The 18,886-nt window shown below is 59.0% G+C and overlaps 2 protein-coding genes across 3 annotated transcripts in view; one reads left to right on the forward strand and one right to left on the reverse strand.

Moving 5' to 3' along the window:
* Nucleotides 1–18,886, forward strand: part of SLC5A10 (solute carrier family 5 member 10) — a 70,304-nt gene that overhangs the window by 7,749 nt on the left and 43,669 nt on the right. Inside the window, exons 3-10 of one of the 2 annotated variants that reach the window (XM_031657403.1) lie at nt 34–138; nt 493–552; nt 1,389–1,493; nt 3,372–3,428; nt 9,688–9,793; nt 9,978–10,058; nt 11,652–11,857; nt 16,349–16,484. In XM_031657403.1, the coding sequence (XP_031513263.1) occupies nt 34–138; nt 493–552; nt 1,389–1,493; nt 3,372–3,428; nt 9,688–9,793; nt 9,978–10,058; nt 11,652–11,857; nt 16,349–16,484 (856 nt within the window). The remainder of the gene's footprint in view (nt 1–33; nt 139–492; nt 553–1,388; nt 1,494–3,371; nt 3,429–9,687; nt 9,794–9,977; nt 10,059–11,651; nt 11,858–16,348; nt 16,485–18,886) is intronic. The other variant, XM_031657404.1, reaches the window with a different exon arrangement.
* Nucleotides 9,415–18,886, reverse strand: part of FAM83G (family with sequence similarity 83 member G) — a 34,048-nt gene continuing 24,576 nt past the window's right edge. Inside the window, exons 4-5 of the mRNA XM_021928822.2 lie at nt 17,079–18,345; nt 9,415–12,384 (exon numbers count right to left, since the gene is read on the reverse strand). Of these exons, the coding sequence (XP_021784514.2) occupies nt 11,995–12,384; nt 17,079–18,345 (1,657 nt within the window). The 3' untranslated portion in view covers nt 9,415–11,994. The remainder of the gene's footprint in view (nt 12,385–17,078; nt 18,346–18,886) is intronic.

Below are 18,886 nucleotides of genomic sequence, written 5' to 3' on the forward strand. Positions count from 1 at the left end.
TGCCTCTGATGCGTTTCCCTCTCTCTCCTCCAGATCGGAGCCTCCCTCTTCGCCAGCAGCGAGGGCTCTGGCCTCTTCATTGGACTGGCGGGCTCAGGCGCGGCAGGAGGTCTGGCCGTGGCAGGCTTCGAGTGGAATGTGAGTCCTGGAGGACAGGCAGCCTGTGGGAGGGCCAGGGCACAGGGTGCGGCCACAGCCCTGGAGGGGGGCAGCTCCCAGTGGTTGGTGTCAGCCCATGTCCAGGTGGGCTCTGTGCAGAGCCCACCTGGGCCAAATCCTGTCTTCAGAATACCAAGGTGCTGGATGGCACGACTGGCAGGGAGCTGTGGGCCTTTCCCCAGACTCAGAGAGGGGAAGGAGCCACCCAGGATCTCATGGCAAGTCAGGAGGGGCGGGGGGAAGCCAGGCCACCAGATGGCTCTGTCTGCTGTGTCTCTGGAGCAGAGCTGTGGGAGCTGCACCTGCAGTCCTCACCTGCCTCTGTCCCCACAGGCCACGTACGTGCTGCTGGCACTGGCGTGGGTGTTCGTGCCCATCTACATCTCCTCAGAGGTGAGTCTACTCATGAGGCCTCCAACCGGGGGGCTGGGCCTTGGTCCAAGTTGATGGTAGTAATGGGCAGGACCACCGTGGCCTCACATCAGGACTTGGTGAACTCTTAGGGCTGGGTTTGCTATTAGCCCAACTAACATTTGTATCAACCCACTAAGGTGGGTCCCCTCGGACCTCAGCCTGGGTGCTGTGTTGGCTGCTTTCCACGGCCCTGAGTGCTGCATCTCAGGAACAATGTCCCATGCAGCAGGGCACATAGGCTGCACACCTGGGCCATGCACCTGGTTTGCACACCTGGCCCACACACCTGGGTAGCATACCTGGGCTGTACACCTGGGTGGCATGCCTGAATGGCACACCTGGCTGCACCATCCTCGACTCTGCCCACTCCTTCAGCCCCGGCCATGCAGCCACTAAGTCCAGTCAACTCCACTTCCCCGATGTCTCTCAGCCTGTCCCCAGCTCTGCCCCTCGCAGCCACCTCCCTCATCCAGCCTCATCATAGTGCACCTGGATTTGTCAAAACAGCCTCTAAACTTGTCCCTCTGTCTCCAGCCACGGCCCCTCCAATCCATTCCTCGTCTCGGCCCTAAAGAGCCAGTCTTGGGATCTCAGCCTGCCACTCCCCTGCCTGACACCCGCGGGACACAGCTGGAGCAGCCTGGGCTTCAAGGCCGGGTGCTGAGGCTGTAAGGGGTCAGTGCCTGGGCCTTGCCCTTGAGAGGCTCACAGCTGCTTTGTGGCGGTGGGAGAGGCAGAGTGACTGAGACAGGCCCTGTCTGGAGCGCTGGGCATCATCTGGGGGATGCTTAGCCCCTACCCATGTGCCTCCCCAGATCGTCACCTTACCTGAGTACATTCAGAAGCGCTATGGAGGCCAGCGGATCCGCATGTACCTGTCTGTCCTGTCCCTGCTACTGTCTGTCTTCACCAAGATATCGGTGAGCTGCCCCCTGCTCCCTGCTGGCATAGCCTGGAAACACCCTCAATCTGTGAGCCCCTCAAGTGGACCTGACGTCTTCTCATTCATCTCTGCCTTGTTTCACAGCTGGGCAGACTGAGGCCCAGAGAGGGGCAATGACTTACCTGGGGTCACGCAGCGAGTCTGGACAGGTGGTCCAGAGCTCCCTAGTCAGGGACAGAACACAACCTGCTGACTTCTGCTCTGACGCAGGGTGTTAGGATGGTCTGAGGTCAGTACTGGGGCCGACACGGGGGTGAGCCAGGACCTCCCACTAGGGGGCGCCAAAAGCCCACGTGGTCTTGGCCCTGTCTGGTCTGCACTGAGCTGACCTGCCTCTCACCCCAAGGCTGGTGGGCTCCATCACTGACACCTATCCTTGGGGGCCTGGCCCTGCCCCACTGGCATATTAAGAGCAGGAACACACCTCGAATGTCAGGGTCAGAAGAAGCATAGAGCTCATCTTGTCCAAGCCTCTGACTTCACAGAGAGGGAAACTAAGGCCCACGGAAGGGAAGATTATCCCAACCCTCCTGGTGACCGTGTGGCAACACCAGGCCTTTCACTCTCACTCCAAGTCCCTGGGGGCAGCCAGCTTCATCCAGCCCCAGGCTTCTGAAGGGGTTTGAGTCCTGGGGCTGCCTGATTCTGAGGGGGCCGACACTAGCCCCTGAGACCCCCAAGCGTCCCTGTGCCTGGGGCTCCTTCTTTGTAAGGTGGGGCAGCTGACCCTGTCTCCCAGGGTTCCTGTGAGGCCGGTGAGGGCTGCTGTGTCTGTGGGAAGTGCTCTGTGAGGCCCAGCTTTCCCTCAGAGGCAAACGGCCTCCTGGGCCGTCTTCATTCAGCTCTGGGACTAGGAAAGCCCAGAAGAGGCGTCGATTTAGTGGAGGGAATGGAGGCGCAGGAGAGGTAGAGGCCTCGCTGGTCAACCAGGAGCTGTGGGCAGGATTACCTGGAAAGAGGGCCCTGAAAGGGTCCATCCAGAGCCCCCACTGGGCCTCCATCTGCACTGGTGTTGCTGGGTGACTCTGAGGGGGTTCCCAGAGTGTCTCATCCTTCTTGTGGGCAGGTCTCGGGGGTGGCCAGCAGCAAACCCTGGGCCACAGTCTTCGCCAGATGCCCTTGGCGTACTGTAGGAGGTTTGCTTTCTCTGGGAGCCCTTTAGAGTCCGGAGGGACTTGGCCTTGGCCTGCCCTTAAGGCTGAGTTTAGAGTTTTCCACTCATATTCTCCCTTCCTCTCCCACATTTCTTGATCTCCACCCCACCCCATGCCGGCCACCTCCCTGGAAGCCAGAGATACAGAAATAAACAAGACCTGGCCCCGGCCTGCCAGGGGCTCGCACTGCAGTGAGAAATAGATGGATGCATGGGACAGGCGTGAAGCTCAGAAGAGGACACAGCGGGGCTTGCTGGGGGTGGCATTTGAGTTGGGCTCTGTGGAAACAGGGATGCCGATGGGGGACAGGAGCAAATGACAAAGAGAGAGGTGAGAAGAGGCAGGATGTGTCTCGGGGTGGTCGGGTCTGGAGCCCTAGACTGTAGGGATCACTAAGTCAGACACCTCTGGGGACCAGATAAAAAACAGTGTGGGGAGAAGCTGGGAGTGAGTAATAGGCAGTAGTGGGGACAAAGGCAAACCAGAGAACATGCCTCAGCATTCACACACAACAGGCCCGTTGCCACATTTGCCTCTCAGCTGCCACTTTTCAGCATCTGGCCTGCAGTGAGAGATGAGGTGAGGGAGGTCTGATTGCAAGAGGTTGAAGTATCCAGGGAGCCCAGGTGGAACAGGGGTGGTGTTTAAGTAGGATAGTGACATGGTCGTGTTTGTACTTTGTGCTTTCTGGAATCTTCCAGAGGGTGGACTGGAGGAGAGAGAGACAAGAGGAGGCCAGGCCTGTGAGGAGGCCCCAGGTAGGTCTGGTGAGGGAGGGAGGCTGAGCCGCGGGCACAGGGTTTCACCCTGCTGGCTTCTCTGTGGTGGAGCTTATACCTCACACTCGGAGGGTCCTGAAAGTGGATGGCTTGGGCGGGACTTCTAGAAAGGCAGAGGGGGCCGGCACGGTGGCTCCCGCCTGTAATCCTAGCATTTTGGGAGGCTGAGGCGGGCGGATTGCCTGAGCTCAGGAGTCAAAGACTAGCCCGGGCAACACGGTGAAACTCCATCTCTACTAAAATGCAGAAGGAAGAGCTCAGTGAAGTGAGAGGATCTTAGGGACAATCTTGTCCGGCTCTCCGAGTTTACAGATGACACAACTGAGGTCCAGGTCACAGCGAGTCAGGCAGGGACTACTGTTAGAACCCAGGCCTGTGCCTCCCGGCCAAGAGGCCCAACCTCAGCTCTGCTGCCCTGAAGCAGCCAGGACATGGCCCTTCAAACCCCACTTTGATGGGAGTGATTCAGTGTACCCAACTATAAAGCAGTGAGCACCCACTCACATCAAGGCTGGGCTTCAGAACCAACGCTGGGGCTGCCTGGATGAAGCAGAGGACGAAGCTTGAGGAACGCTAATTGCTGGGCTTGGCTGCGAGAGGACTGGTACCCTGGCTGTTTGAAGTGCACGCGCCCAGGCGGTCCCCAGAGGTCCTGACCTCACTGGGCTGTGCCCCGGGAATGCCTCATGTGTCTGCGCGTCCAGCACCTGTCCCAGCCGCTGCCTGTGTAGACAGAGATCTTAGGGTGCCTGCTGCCATCCCTCAGGCAGGGGCACTGGCCCACAGGAGGACCCGCGATGGCAGGACATGGAGAATCACCACCCTGACCCTCAGACGAAGGGACCCAAATCCAGCTCCATCACTGTGGGGCTCTAGCCAGTCATTTAGCCTCTGGAACCGGGCGCGATGTCCCACGCCACTTGCAGTAAAGGTCCTCCACGAGGTCGCTTTGCGCCCTCACTGACCTCACCCCTCCCTCGCCTGTTGCCCCCACCCGCTCCAGCCACACTGGCCTCTGAGCTTCCATGGACACACCAGGCATGTTCCTACCTCGAGGCCTTTGCATTTGCTGTGGCCTCTGCCTGGAACCTTCTGCCTGGATATCCACGTGGCTCCCTCATGTCCCTCAAGTTTTTCCACTCCCTCCATCTTCACCCCCGTCCCCGCGGGCCAGCCCCCTACCTCACTCTACCCCCATGGGCCAGGAATGCCTGCTGGCTGTGTGCTCTGTTGGTTCCCTTGCTCACTGGCGCATCCCCAGGGCGGCCCGCATGCCTCGTGGGTCTAGGTGAGAGAATCTATGCCAGGGGTCAGCTCGTTTTTTCTGCAAAGGGCCAGAGAGGAAATATTTTCAGCTTCACAGGCCACATGGTCTCTGTCCTCACTCCTCAACTCTGCCCCTGGGGCCTGAAAGTGCCTGCAGACAATACTGCAAGGCATGACTGGGCCTGGCCTGCGGGTTCTGGGCTGCCACTCCCTGCCCTATGGAAAGCGCCTACTTACTGTACACCTACTGTGTGCCAGGCCCCGGGTGAGCCCCCCACAGCCATAGATGCTTTCTAGACATCTAGACAGAGGGGGTAAGGAAACAGACCAAGGAAATCATAAGAAATCATAAGAAATGGTAAAAGTGTGATAAAAGAAGTAAACACGGTAAGGGGGTGGGGCAGAAATGGGGAGACAGGATCAGGGATTGGGCTCACTGGAGACAGCGCAGTCTGGGGTGGAAATGCCAGCCTTGCGGCAGCCTCAGGGAAAGAGCTTGGCAAGTCCAGGAGCGGGAAGCTGGTGGGGCTGGGGCTGCGTAGGGATATGGAGGGGCAGCGATGACCAAGAGCAGAGAGGCAGTGGGGACCACTCAGAGCCTCTGGGCAGGGCCTCTGCCGGGTGGGGGTGCACCTTACTCCTGGAATGGTAGAAATGCAGAACCTGGCCGGGCGCAGTGGCTCACACCTGTAATCCCAGCACTTTGGGAGGCCCAGGTGGGGGGATCACCTGAGGTCAGGAGTTCGAGACCAGCCTGGCCAACATGGTTAAACCCTGTTTCTACTAAAAATACAAAAAGTTAGCCAGGCGTGGTGGCACACACCTGTAATCCCAGCTACTAGGGAGGCTGAGGCAGGAGAATCGTTTGAACCCGGGAGGCGGAGGTTTTTTTTAAAACAAAAACAAAACAGAAATGCAGAGCCCCAGGTTTTCCTTGCACAAGCCAAGTGCAGGAGGGACCGGTGAGGAGCTGGCAAGGGGACTGGGCCTAGGATGGGGTCAGTAGAGGTTTTGGGGAGAGTGCAGGTTTTGAGGAACTGCAGCGCCTGTGGGTCACAGGCGGGGAGTGTGGCAAGGGGGAGCCCCGGAGGATGGTGACGGCCTCCATGGAAATGGGCAAGGCTTTAGGGGGTGAGGGATACCAGGAAAGATTTGGGAGAAATCGGGCTGGGCGCGTGGCTCAAGCCTGTAATCCCAGTGACCTGAGTAGCCGAGACGGGCGGATCACGAGGTCAGGAGATCGAGACCATCCTGGCGAATACGGGAAAACCCCGCTCTACTAAAATGCACCACCGTGAATGCCTCGTAGTCCTGGTGGCCTGAGCAGAACATGGAACTCCAGGAGGCGGAGTGAGCTGAGATCCTGCCACTGCTTCAGGGGCTGGGCGAAGGGAGTTTAGACTTGTCTCTAAAAAGTTCCATGTGGGGCGTAGCCGAGCTGGCAGGGCAGGGGCCCAGACAGGCAGCCGAGCACCAGGGCCGGTCTCCAGCCTCTTCGCCCTCTGTGACATGTCGTGGAAGTGAACGCTCTCATCTGAGATGGAGGGTTCTTCATGCACATGGGGAGCTTGGGGTTCTCAGCTGTGCAGAGCCCACCAGATCAGCCCCATCCTGCACCCCATGGCCCACACGTCCTCTCTCAGCCTTGCTCCCTCCCTGTGTAATGGGCTTCCTACTCTGGGTAAGCTCCCTCAGCATGGCGATGTTGTGGAGAGGTGGCTCTCTCTGCCAACAGCATGCACTCCCTTCTGGGAGTGGGCCCCCTGCCATGAGGTTCCTCCCCAGGACCTCGTGAGGCCCCTGGCCAGCAGGAAGGGCTGCCAGGCTTGGGCCCACCTCTCAGGGACGGGTGGGACTTTGACAAAGTCATTTCACTTCTCCATGCCCAGGTGCTCCCCACGGTGGAGTGGAGGGCATTATCACACCCACCTGGTAGGATGAGGGAGACCCGAAAGACATCAGGGCGGCATGTGGCCCAGAGGCACATTTGTCACTTGTCAAAAGTGGCCAGTCAGCAGGGCATCCTGGGGAACAGCCAGGGCCGTGAAGGACCGGCAGGGCTCTGGGGTACAAGACGGCGGAGGGAGCTGTGGGGTCCCAAGGGGGGAGTGAAGGAGCAGGGGAGGGGTGGACAGGACACTTTGTGCAGGGTGAGTGTGGGGCCACATCACAGGAGCATGGCTACTGAACAGAGCTGGGAGTGGACCAGTAGCTCCAGCCCCATGGGTGGCGGCCTAGAGTGAGGTCCTGGTTTGACCTGTGCCCCAGGAGTGGCCCTTCCTCGGGATGCCGTTCCCGGGTGCAGTCTTGTTGATTTGGTTCTCAGTGTTTTGCCTCCATGGGCAAGTTCCTCTGCTCTTCGGGCCTTGACCTCCCCATCTGTGCCTTCTAGGAGCTGGAATAGACTCTGGGCCAGGCGCGGTGGCTCACGCCTGTAATCCCAGCACTTTGGGAGGCCGAGGTGGGTGGATCACCTGAGGTCAGGAGTTCGAGACCAGCCTGGCCAACATGGCAAAACCCCATCTCTACAAAAATACAAAATTAGCCAGGCGTGATGACGCACACCTGTAGTCCCAGCTACTCAGGAGGCTGAGGCAGGAGAACGCTTTGAACCTCTGGAGCAGAGGCTGCAGTGAGCTTCAGATTACCACTGCACTCCAGCCTAGGCGATAGAGCAAGACTCCGTCTCAAAATTAAAAAAGGCTACAGTTGCTCCTAGGTCACTGGGGAGGGAGGCACAGAGGAGAGTTGGCTATCTCAGATGGTCCCAGGGGCCATCCCGTGCCAAGGTGAGGGGATGGAGGGGCTGCAGGGTGCCGGCAGGTATGGAGGGGCTGGGTGACTGGCTATGTGTGCTCCACACCCACTTCCCCATGTCACAGATCGGGGCACTGAGGTTCAGGGGGTAAAGTGGCCTGCTCAAAGCCATGCGGCTGGGACACAGCAGACCAGGGACACAGAGCCAGGGCTGTGTGGCTCTTGGCGTCTGTCAGGCTGAAGCTTGCCCGGGCCCACAGAGAAGAGTGCTCAGGCTGCAGGAGGGGTTGGATAGGGCTAGGTGTTGTCTGACTTCCTCGCCCGGGGGTTGCCTGGGAGTTACAGGCAACTGCACACCTACTGGGCCTCTAGCAGCAGCAGCAAACCTTCACTGGATGCCACGTAGGGTCCAGTCTATAGGGGAGACAGCAGTGAAAGGCCCACCGCACACCCTTGCTCCTGCCGTTCCTGCACCTGCGGGACTTCTCTTCAGTCTTTGGGGCCTGCCGCCGTGGAAGGAAGGGCAGGAAGGAGGGAGGCAGGAGGGAGGGTGCATGAACAATAAACTCAAGGAGCAGAGGGGCTGGCATGGCTGTGTTTTGAACGATGAGAAGCAGAGGCTGGGATGTTCCAGGGCAGAGGGAATCCGGTGAGCCGGTGAGCAAAGACCTGGAGGCAGCGAAGTTCTGGGCATGGGATGAAGGGCTATGTCTGGCGTGGCTAGAGCCAGAGGCCAGGCACACAGACCCGGGTTCTGTCCAGAGGCAGCCAGGGTCCAGCGGGAGTCTGGAGCGGTGACTTTAGGACAGAAGCTTGCAGGCTGCTGTAGTGGGCCTTCTAGAAGCCTCCTGGTCCCTCTTGACCTTCCCTCTCCTGGCAACTCCAATCTCTGATACCTACTAGGGGCTGACTTTGGGGACGTCCTTTCCCTTCCTGGGGCCTCAGTTTCTCCTCTAGTCTGATGGGGCAGCGGCTTGAAGAGACCGTCCTGCTCTGATATTCAGCACCTCTGCACTTCTCTGCTTGGGCTGGAGGCAGATCAAGCCCCCACTCCCCACCACACCTTCCCCTGAACCACCTGCCCTTCCTACACACACACACACACAGAACCAAAGATAAGGACCAGAAGGGGCCGAGGTTCTACTGAAAGCCCCTGGCCAGTTTCCAAACTGGCTGGTCTCTCTAAGACAGGTTGAGAGGCGCCTGGAGGGAGAGGTACAGGAAGCACAGGCTTTGGAGCCAGATCCCATCCCGCCTGGGCCCTGTGTCCCTGGGACTGGGGGAGGCAGGGATCCCTGCCTGGGGGAGCTCAAAGGGGCCTGGGGCCTGCACTTCCTGAGCCTCATGCAGATGTGTCCCCACACTAGGAAGCGCAGGTCTCCAGCCTTCTCAGGAAGCTCCTGGCCCCAGAGGCTGTGTGTTGGCTCATCTCGCATCTCCTGAGTCAAAGCAGAGCGGTAGATTTAGGAACTCGGGGTGAAGCAAGATGAAGCCTGTTACCAGCCCATGTCCCAGACAACAGGGTCTTGCCCTCCCTCTGTCTGGGCCCCCACTGCCAGGTGGAGGGTGGGATTCTGGTCTGTGAGGCCCATGCCAGGCTGAGGTTGGCCTCCAGGCTAACACTCCTGCCTTTAGGAGGAGCAGTCCCAGCTTCTGCGAGGGCAGGGGCTGTGTTCAGTCAGTGTGGAGACCAGCTTCAGCCTGAGACCCAGCCTCTGAGCCACTCCAGACTTCAGTTCCAAACCCACCGGGGGGTGGGGGCAGGAAGCAAGGCTGACCCTCTGTTTCCTGGCCCGCCCAGCACACACTTTTCCTGAGGCCTACTGGTCTTCACGGACTCCTCACAAACTCCTCATCAAGGTCCCCCTGGGAACCGAGGGGACAGGGCTCTACCTTTTATCCCCTGGGGAAGGGGCCAGATTCAATAACAACGCTGCTTTCAGGAAGGGCATTGGCCACTTTGGACTTTATTAGTAACAGTAACGTCCCCTGACATCCACACAAGCTTGCACCTTCTCCATGGCCAGTTCTTCCCCCAACCTCACAATGGCCCCCGTGATGCAGGCAGACAGGCGAGTGGGGGTCTCCCTTCCTCATCCACAGGCCACTGAGGCCCAGAGAGGGCCTTGCCTGGGGTCACCTAGGGAGTGGCTTGCTGGAGCCCTGGGTCTAACAGCGACTTCAGCCACCCACACAAGCCTCTCTCCCTCCGCAGCTGGACCTGTATGCGGGGGCTCTGTTTGTGCACATCTGCCTGGGCTGGAACTTCTACCTCTCCACCATCCTCACGCTCGGCATCACGGCCCTGTACACCATTGCAGGTATGGCGCCCACAGCAGGGAGATCCACCCAGGGGACGTGTAAAGGGGGCAGAAGGCCACCTTCTCCTACAGGCCCGAGGGAGCGGCCCAGGAAGTGGCCCCAGCAGGAGCCCCAGAAGTTCCTCCCTGTGTCCTTCCTCCCTGGGGCCAGTGACCCCTCCAGCAACCTTGCTTCCACTGGCAGGGGGCCTGGCCGCTGTAATCTACACGGATGCCCTGCAGACGCTCATCATGGTGGTGGGGGCTGTCATCCTGACAATCAAAGGTGAGGACAAGGTCTGTGGCCATGGCGGGGCTATCCCCACAGCAAGCCCTGTGGAGTCTGGCACTGCCCGGCACTCTGCAGGACTCATGCTGTTGAGGCTCTGGGTAGCATCGCTGGGGGTGGGTGGGTTCAGGAGGTTGAGCCACTAGGCAGTCAGCCCCACTGCTGGCCCCTCAGTGACTGCCCTGGCTGGTAGAGGCTGCCCACCCTACTGCCCCGCTGTTACCAGCTCTGGCCCTGGCAAGGAGCTGACTCAGGAACTCAGGACCAGCCACACCCACATTGGCTCAGCGCTCGATGGTGAGGTGGGGCTGTAGGCGGGTGTGAAGGCACACAACCAGGAGACCACAAAACTGCCTGGGCAACTCCTCCAATTGTTTAAAAGCATGTACAAAATCCCAAGAGGTGATGCCACCTCCTGCAGGACAAAGGCCAAGGAGGAAAGAAGAGAGCTTGGAGATATTGGCAATACTAGTCTGGAACAGATAGGAAGCTCACAGGGCTGCCCGGAGAGAGACAGAGCTCACCGTCCCTGGAAGTATGTAAGGAGAGCCAGGAGGACCCCGCAGAGAGTGAACACAGGTCTAAAGACTCTTCCAGACTCAGACACTGGGACCCTGTGGTTGAGCAGTTTCTAACCCTTGAATGGCACTTGTTCATTTGCTCTGAGCCTCACACAAACCCTTGGTCTGAATACAGAGCCTGGCCTGAGCTCCATGGAAACGGTGATGCTGGGGGACCAGGATCCAGGCAGCAGGCTGCCTCTTCCATGTCCCACTTGGAAAAGGCTAGAGAGTGGTGCCTGGGGTGGAAACTAGTTTCCTACATCCAGGCTTCTCCCTCTCAGACCAGGGGCTCTAGTGTCCCTAGGACCCACCTCATGAGAGGGATCCCAGCAGCCAGGCCCAGTCTGGAAGGGAGGGGAGTGACAGACACAGACGGGCCAGGGCTTGGCCATGCCAGGCCCTGACCCCAAGGTAGACAGGAACAGTGAGGCGTTCCGAACTGGAGAGGAAAAAGGCCCGGCTTGAGCCCGCCAGATGGGCTGTGTGGTCTTGATGGAGGCCCCATCCCTCTCTGGACCTCTGTCTCCCTCTTCTCTGTGTCTCAGGGGGTTGGGGCCACGTCACCACTAGCCACTCTCAGCTCTGCTAAAATCACACCCTTCAGGTGATCAGGATGAACACTTTAGAAGCCTCAGGAAGGTCCTCAAATGTCAAGAAAAATTACTGTTGCTTCCTTGAATCGACAATCAGAAACCTGGCTGAGAACCTCTTGCCCAAGGCTGATGGGTGTCCAGAGGCCAACAGTGACTCCTGCCGGGCCAGCAGGACACTGGGGTGCCCATGTGCAAAATGCTCACTTAATAGTATTATTTTAAATACAAATAAAATAGTCATTCAAATACACCTTTTAAAAAAACCAAAAAACCCCTCTACCCTCACACCTTTCCAAACAACGGGAAAGATGAGGTGGAAAAAAACTCTAGTTTGGTGCATCAGGAAGTTTCCTGTGAGATGAAGGTAGGGGAAGCCCGGGGAGTCAGGGCCCCCCAACCACCAAATTGTCCCTGTCCCACCCTGACCCCTCCAGCTTTCGACCAGATCGGCGGTTACGGGCAGCTGGAGGCAGCCTATGCCCGGGCCATTCCCTCCAGGACCATTGCCAACACCACCTGCCACCTGCCGCGTGCAGACGCCATGCACATGTTTCGAGACCCCCACACAGGGGACCTGCCGTGGACCGGGATGACCTTTGGCCTGACCATCATGGCCACCTGGTACTGGTGCACCGACCAGGTGAGTGCCAACGTCTCCCGCCCATCCCACCTTCCTGCCGTCCCAGCGGGCTCTGGTAGGCCCAGGTGGCCTGTCTGCCCTCCGCATGAGTCTGGGCTGGGGCCTCCGAAGGTGTGGCTCCAGGCTGGGACAGGCTGCTAGGGGTCTTTGCGGTCCTGGGGGGCTTGAGCCCTCCGTTTAGAATCAGATGAGGCCCACTGGCTACCACCCGTCCTGGCCTTTAGGTGCTTCGACTGAGACAGTTTGGAGTATGGGATTCCGAAGGGACTTGAATGCTCCTCGGTGGCCTTGCCATCGGCCAAGGGGCGGGCATTTCGGGCCAGTCTTGGGCTGCCAGGATCCGGCAGCAGGCGGGATACCTGGCCTCCCTTGGCCTGCCAGCGGTGGGGGCCGGCCACGGCTGGGCCCGTGTTTCTGGTAGAGCTCTGGACGCCATCAACAGCAGAGCGGTACCTAGGGGGTCCTGGGAAGCCGTCTTTATCCTTAGTCCCTGAGGCAGGGGCCCTGTGATGATGAAACTGCTGGGCCTGGAAGAGAGAGAGCAGAGAGTGAGGCTGAGCGAGAAGGGCCAACCCCGCCCCAGCACAGGACCCTGCTCAGGCACACAGGAGCCAGCAGGCCTGGGTTCGCCTCCTGGCTCTGCCATTCACCAGCTAGTGGGCCTAGGCCAGTTGGTTTAATCACTCGATGCCTCAGTTCCCCTGTCTGTAATAGGAATAATCCTGCCCTTTGTGGGTGTAGCAAGGCAGCTTCCTCCCAGCTCACCCCCACCAGCCTCCTCTATTTCGACACAAGCCTGGATGTGGTTGGAAATGGGCTGAATGGGGTTGTCGAAAGCAATGCAGGAGTTTCTGTTGAGTGCAGGGGGTGACTCTGGCCCTGCCCCCAAGACCCTATCACCAGCCCTCCAGGTGACCTCAGATGAACTGCTTCCCGTCTCTGGACAGAAGCAGATGGTGCCCTTGCTTTGCTTGTCCCAAAGGCCGTGGGCAGCTCCAGGGAGCATGTGTGTGGGAAAAGGTCTGGGAAGCAGTGGCCACAGGCCCCACGACTGTCCATGCCTCTGGACCCAGCCCCAGGGGTCCACCATAGGACAAGGCAGCCACAGCCAGCCTCTGTGGAATGAACGATGACAGCGCTCACACAAGCGTTTCCCATGGGGCCTCCCCTGGGAGTAGGCCTCACCAGCTCCATTCATAGGACAGAGCACTGAGGCCAAAGACAGAGACGGATCTGAACCCAGAGTGGAGTGACTTTTCCGTGGTTCCCAGCTCTGCTCTTCCTCTCCCAAGCAGCACGGGCTCCATCAGAATCTGCCCAGAGACCCTCCCTGGGTTCCAACAGTAAGAATGGACTCCAGCTGGGAGCTATCAGAAGCTCTGGAAGGCTGGGCCTCAGTTTCCCCATCTGTAACACGTGTTCCTCAAGCAGGGCCCCTTGTACTCCGGCATGCTGTGCTCACAAGCTGCTCACATCCTCCATGCCTCATGGGAGGGCTCTCCAGGGAACACATGGGCTTACAGCAGGCATCTGCCCAGTTCTCCTGGGCAGCCCCAGTGGGCCAGGGGTTGGTGAAAGGTTGGCCGTGGAGGGCACAGTAGGCATGTGGTACCCTGCCAGGCTGAGCCCCTTTACAACTGCCACATCCCACCTCCTCCCAACGCAGCATGGGCCTGGCATGGCACAGGCGTCTCTGGGTGGAATATCAGTCAGGAGATTTTCCCATCAAAGCCAAATGAATCTGCACACGTCCTGGCCTTGGGGTCAGGGTTGGGCAGGCCCCACTACACAGATAAAGAGCCCGAGGCCCAGAGAGGATCACACAGGGAGGTGGAGGAGGGACACTGCTGACCCCAGGTGGTTCAGGGCACCAACCAGCATCGGGCTGTAGCCTGGCCTCTGCCCTATCTCCCTATCCTCCTCCCCTCGGGCTGGATCTGCCTGCTGGATGCGGGGCCTCGGTCCAGAAGCCCAGGCACTAGTCCTGCTTGAGGTTCCTGGTCTCTGCGTGGCTCTCACTGATACTGGGGACTTTTAGGGGCACCTAGGGGTCTGACTCCACTTTGCTGTGGGGCCAGGGTAGCCCTCGAAGACACCCACGGTCTAGTCAGAAGGGAGGCAGCAGTTCTGTGTGCCGAGACCATGGGGCGTTTTGCTTTTTTTTTTTTTTTTTTTGAGATGGAGTCTTGCTCTGTTGCCCAGGCTGGAGTACAGTGGCACCATCTCGGCTCACTGCAACCTCCACCTCCTGGATTCAAGCAATTCTCCTGCCTCAGCCTCCCGAGTAGCTGGGATTACAGGCACGCACCACCATGCCCAGCTAATTTTTGTATTTTTAATAGAGACGGGGTTTCACCATGTTGGCAAGGCTGGTCTCGATCTCCTGACCTCGTGATTCACCCGCCTCAGCCTCCCAAAATGCTGGAATTACAGGCATGAGCCACTGCGCCCAGCCAATTTTTGTATTTTTAGTAGAAACGGGGTTTCACCATGTTGGCCAGGCTGGTCTCGAACTCCTGACCTCAAGTAATCCACCCACCTTGGCCTCCCAAAGTGCTGGGATACAGGGGTGAGCCGTTCACTATCTTCTGGCTCATCCATGACAAATGGGTGGCATTTTTCTAACCAGAAACAAAACCAGTAACGAAGAGGCAGAGGGTCCAGTGGACAGAGCCCTGGTCTGGGCTCCCATCTGGGCTCTGCCCCTGCCCCTCCCTGGGCCTTGGTGTCCCTGTTTGTGAAACAGGGCGGTGCACAGACCAGAAGGCCTCCCAGGGTCCTGCCAGCTCTGTCACCTGCTGATGCTGCAGCTCCAGGCTGGGTGCCCTCCCTTAGTCAGCAGCAGCCGCCTCAGTCATAACAGCAGCCACAGCTTTCGTGGGCAGCGTGCTGACTCCAGTGGCCACACCCCAAAACTTACTCACTGAGAAAGGGAACTCACATTCAGCGGAGGCCCTTGAGGAGCCAGGGACAGGCTTGGCCGGCTACACTAGCAGCCTCACTTAAGTCGTTGCAACAACTCTCCTCATTTTGCAGACGAGGAGTCCAAGGTGAAATGGCCACTCAGGGAGTGTGAGCTTCCTCAGGGAAGGGGGTCTGGCTGGGACTGGACACGAGTGCTGGGAGGTGGGGGTGAGCAGTGGCCTGCTGACATCTGAGTAGGGGGGCCAGCCTTGCTATCTGACAGTCAGGGGTGGGGAAAGCCCCTGCCCTATTCAGGGGGACTGGCAGGCCTCACAGCTCATGGGAACTCTGAGCCTCAGCTTCTCCACCTGGGGTGACAGCACCTGTCCCAGGGCCAGCTGCCATAAGTACAGATGGAAATATAGAGGCAAATATCCCATCAATGGCAGAACGACATGCAGGGTCTTAGGGAAATGCTTCTCTCCCAAGCACCTAGACAGAACCAGCATCTAACTCTCTCATTGTCCAGATGGGACAGCTGAGGCCCAGTCTGAGGCAAGGACTTCTCCCAAGTCACAGAAAGCTGGCAGAGAAGCAGGAAGGACAGCAGCTTGCCCCGCGTTCGGAGGCTGCAGCCCGCAGACACTCCTAGCCTCTGTAATTAATGTTTCCGTGACATCCACAGCTTAGGGGTAGATGCTGGGAGCTATCCGTTAAACTAGCAAGCTTGGAAAGTAAGTTAAAATCATGGAGGCTTCCTGCTGCTGAGTTGCAGGTGGTGACTTAAACTGTGGAACTGCAAAGGAAAAATACTTATGTTTCAGAGTCATAGGTCGTACAGCTTTGCGAACATACTAAACACCATGGGAGTGTACACTGTGACTGGGGGAATTATACGGTCTGTGAACACCTCAATAAAGCTGTTTAAAAAGTAACTCTTTTGAAGTAGAATCATAGTATCAGTGCTGGGAGGGATCTCAGACATTATGGGTCCACATTACTGCTCCCTCCTCCCATTCTGCAAATCTGGAAAGGCCTGGTTAGGATTTGCCGAAGGCGTCCAGAAGGGCCGATGCCCTCAGGTAGCTTCTAGCCTCCCTCTGCTACTGAACTGCAAGCTTTCCAAACCCCAGGTCTTAAAGCGCCTGAACTCTGCCAGCCATGCAAATACAGTTGGTGCCAATGTCTGCTCCTGGCATCATGAACGTGCCAGCTGCTGTCATGAGGGTCCAGGAGATGAGGGTAGGGGTGTGTGTCCCCATACCACCCCACCCAGGGTCTCCTCCAGCCCTGACAATTGCCAGGGGTGGTGGGCTGGGCAGATCCACACCTCCCCTATTGGCAGGTCAGGGGACTGAGTCCCTGGGAATGAGTGTACCTCGGCTCTCGCTGCTTGGCCTGCTGAAGTGAGCTCTCCTGGTTGGTTGCTGACAGTATTGGGGCTTTGAGTGTGGCTGTTTTGGGCGGGTCGGGGGCTAATGGGACATCATCGTGCCTCATGCCCACTCCCTGAGGCCCATCAAGGACCAATCCTGACACAAGCGTCCCTCAGGCTTGGACTCACTCCGTCTCGCACTCCACCCCCAGGTCATCGTGCAGCGGTCACTGTCAGCCCGGGACCTGAACCATGCCAAGGCGGGCTCCATCCTGGCCAGCTACCTCAAGATGCTACCCATGGGCCTGATCATCATGCCGGGCATGATTAGCCGCGCACTGTTCCCAGGTAGGACGGGCTCCGGGCACTGAGCCCAGGCTGCAGGGCACCCAGGGTTCTGAGACCTTGTCCTGCAAAGGTCACCAGGAGGAGAGGCAAGGGATAGATGTGAACTGTTCCCCAACCTGGGGAGTGGGGAAGAGTGGTCCTCAGGGCCACAATCAAAGGGATTAACATGGATGTGGCTTGGTACAAGGTCTGGACAGGTATCACTTACTGCTGCGTGACCTCAAGGCTGTAAACGAATGTCCCTGTGCCCCGCCGTTTCCTCATCTGCAAACTAGGGACTGTGTCACCCACCTGGAAGGTGCCATCAAGATCCTCTAACTACAGGCATTGGAGACGTATGGGTGGGGAAACGTGCATTTCCTTAGGTTGCCTTTTCAGGACTCTGGGACCAAGAGTCCCCAGTATTAATGATGGCCTTCCATACGGCCCTGGATGGTTCCCACCCCTGCCTGTTCATCAGTTTCCCCATCTGTAACAAGGGAATTGAAGTCATCAAAGTCAGGGACACGGTAGCTCAGAAGACAGCAGCTCGGGCTTTTGGGTGGCTGGCAGGGAGGGACTCATGTCCCCTGGTGTGCAGGGACCCTGACTCACCTGTGCCTCTTTGTCTGGGGAGCGCTGGGCCTGCATCCTCCTCGACACATCTGCTTCTTCTCTCCCCCGACTCTGGGCCCACGGGGAGCCACCCTGGGGTCCAGCAAAGGTCCCTCGGGTTATATGGGGGGCACTCAGCTGCCGGCGCGGTGGTGGGGTTGGCCCGTTGGCCACTTGCTCTGAGTGGCGCCTCCGGAGAGGGACTGAGTGCTCTCTCACCTCATAGTACTCCTCTGACACAGAGGAGGCCACTGAGGGCCGTCGGGGGCCAGGCCCACGGCTGGAGCTGCCTGAGTGGCTGTCCTGGTCACTGAGGGTTATGTAGTCATCATCATCTTCTTCTTCCGCCCCATCCAGCCCATTGGGGAGCCCCACCCCGAGTCTGTCGGGGTCATCCTGGGTCACAGATAGCTGCCCCTGGAGTGGGGCGTGGCCTGGGCCTGCCATCCTGGGTAGCCTATGGTCTGTCCCATTCTGGGGAGCCTCCTCTTTGGGGAGCTCCAGGGCCCAGCCAGTACCACCGCTGTCCTGGGCTAGTACATCTGCCACAAGGACTGTCCGGGGCTTGGGCACAGGGGGCAGTGGCTCAGGGTCCCCCTGGGGGAGGCCATTCTCAGCTGGGACGCCGTCCTGGGGGGCACTGGGCTCTAGGGGAGGGCAAGGTTCTGGACGGGGCCTGCTGTCCTGGCTCTGCTTCCACAGCTGGTGCTGGGCGCTGGCCTGGGAGGTGTCACGGATCTTGATGCGGTTCATCTGGCTGGGCTGGGGGTTCCAGATGTTGGGGTCAATGATATTGATGTAGCCCAGGATGTCGCTGCCAGGCTCCGGGTCTGGCTCCACCCACGTGGGCAGGTACTCAAACATGTTGGCCCTCTCCAGGTGGAGCAGTCCTGGGTGGATGGGTGGCAGCAGCTCGGGGATGTCCCCTGGATGCTCGGCCAGCGCTGGGCCCTTCAGCCCCAGGGGCTTCTTGGCCTCCTGCTTCTCAGAGGAGATCTTGGCAATCTCATCGACGCTCTTGGCCTTGACCAGCGCATACTTGGGGTTGACGAGCTTCTTGGCCACAGAGCCCGCGGGCACCAGGGGCACCACAGAGGGCAGCACGATAGGCTCTGGCTCCGGCTCCTTCTCCATAGGGATGCCCTTGAGGCTCACACTGTGTGACATGAGGTACAGCTCCTGGAACTGCCGGTCGAACATCTCCACCACCTGGCCAGACAGCACGGAGATCACATTCCGGTCCGTCCGCGCGGCCGACCACGTGAAGCTGCAACAGAGGGAGGGGGCGCCGGTCAGGCACACGACCCTGCTTCTCCCAGCAGCCCCTGTGCACCCGCAGCTGCTGAGCCTCAGACTGTGGCCACAGGGCCCTGGGATCGAGCAGTGAATGGGGGCAGAGAGCAGGTGCATGCTGTGGGGTCAGACTGAGTCTGGGATGTCAAGCAAGTTGGTCGCACCAAGCCTGTTCCCACCTCTGCAAATGGCACGGCACTGTGCTTCTCTCAGGCTGGTACAGGATTCACTAAGCAGCTCAGGAAGGCCCTGGACACCGTGGGGGGTGCTGCACGTGGTGGCCACTGCTGCCATGTGTCTATGCTGCCACCAACCCCCATGTAACCATGGGCAGTGCCCACCCCATGCCGCATGTGGTGGTGCCCACACAGCTGGCCCCATCCCTGAGGACAGCTCTCAGAGTGACCCCCATATGCTGTGGAGGCACAGCCTGGCCATACCCCACCTCCAGGCCGGTGACATCTCCAAGCTGGAACAACAGTGTCCTCAGACAAAGCCCTTCTCTGCCTGCCTCC

This window comes from Papio anubis, chromosome 17 (genome assembly GCF_008728515.1).
Source record: "Papio anubis isolate 15944 chromosome 17, Panubis1.0, whole genome shotgun sequence".
In the NCBI taxonomy this organism is placed as follows: domain Eukaryota; kingdom Metazoa; phylum Chordata; class Mammalia; order Primates; family Cercopithecidae; genus Papio; species Papio anubis.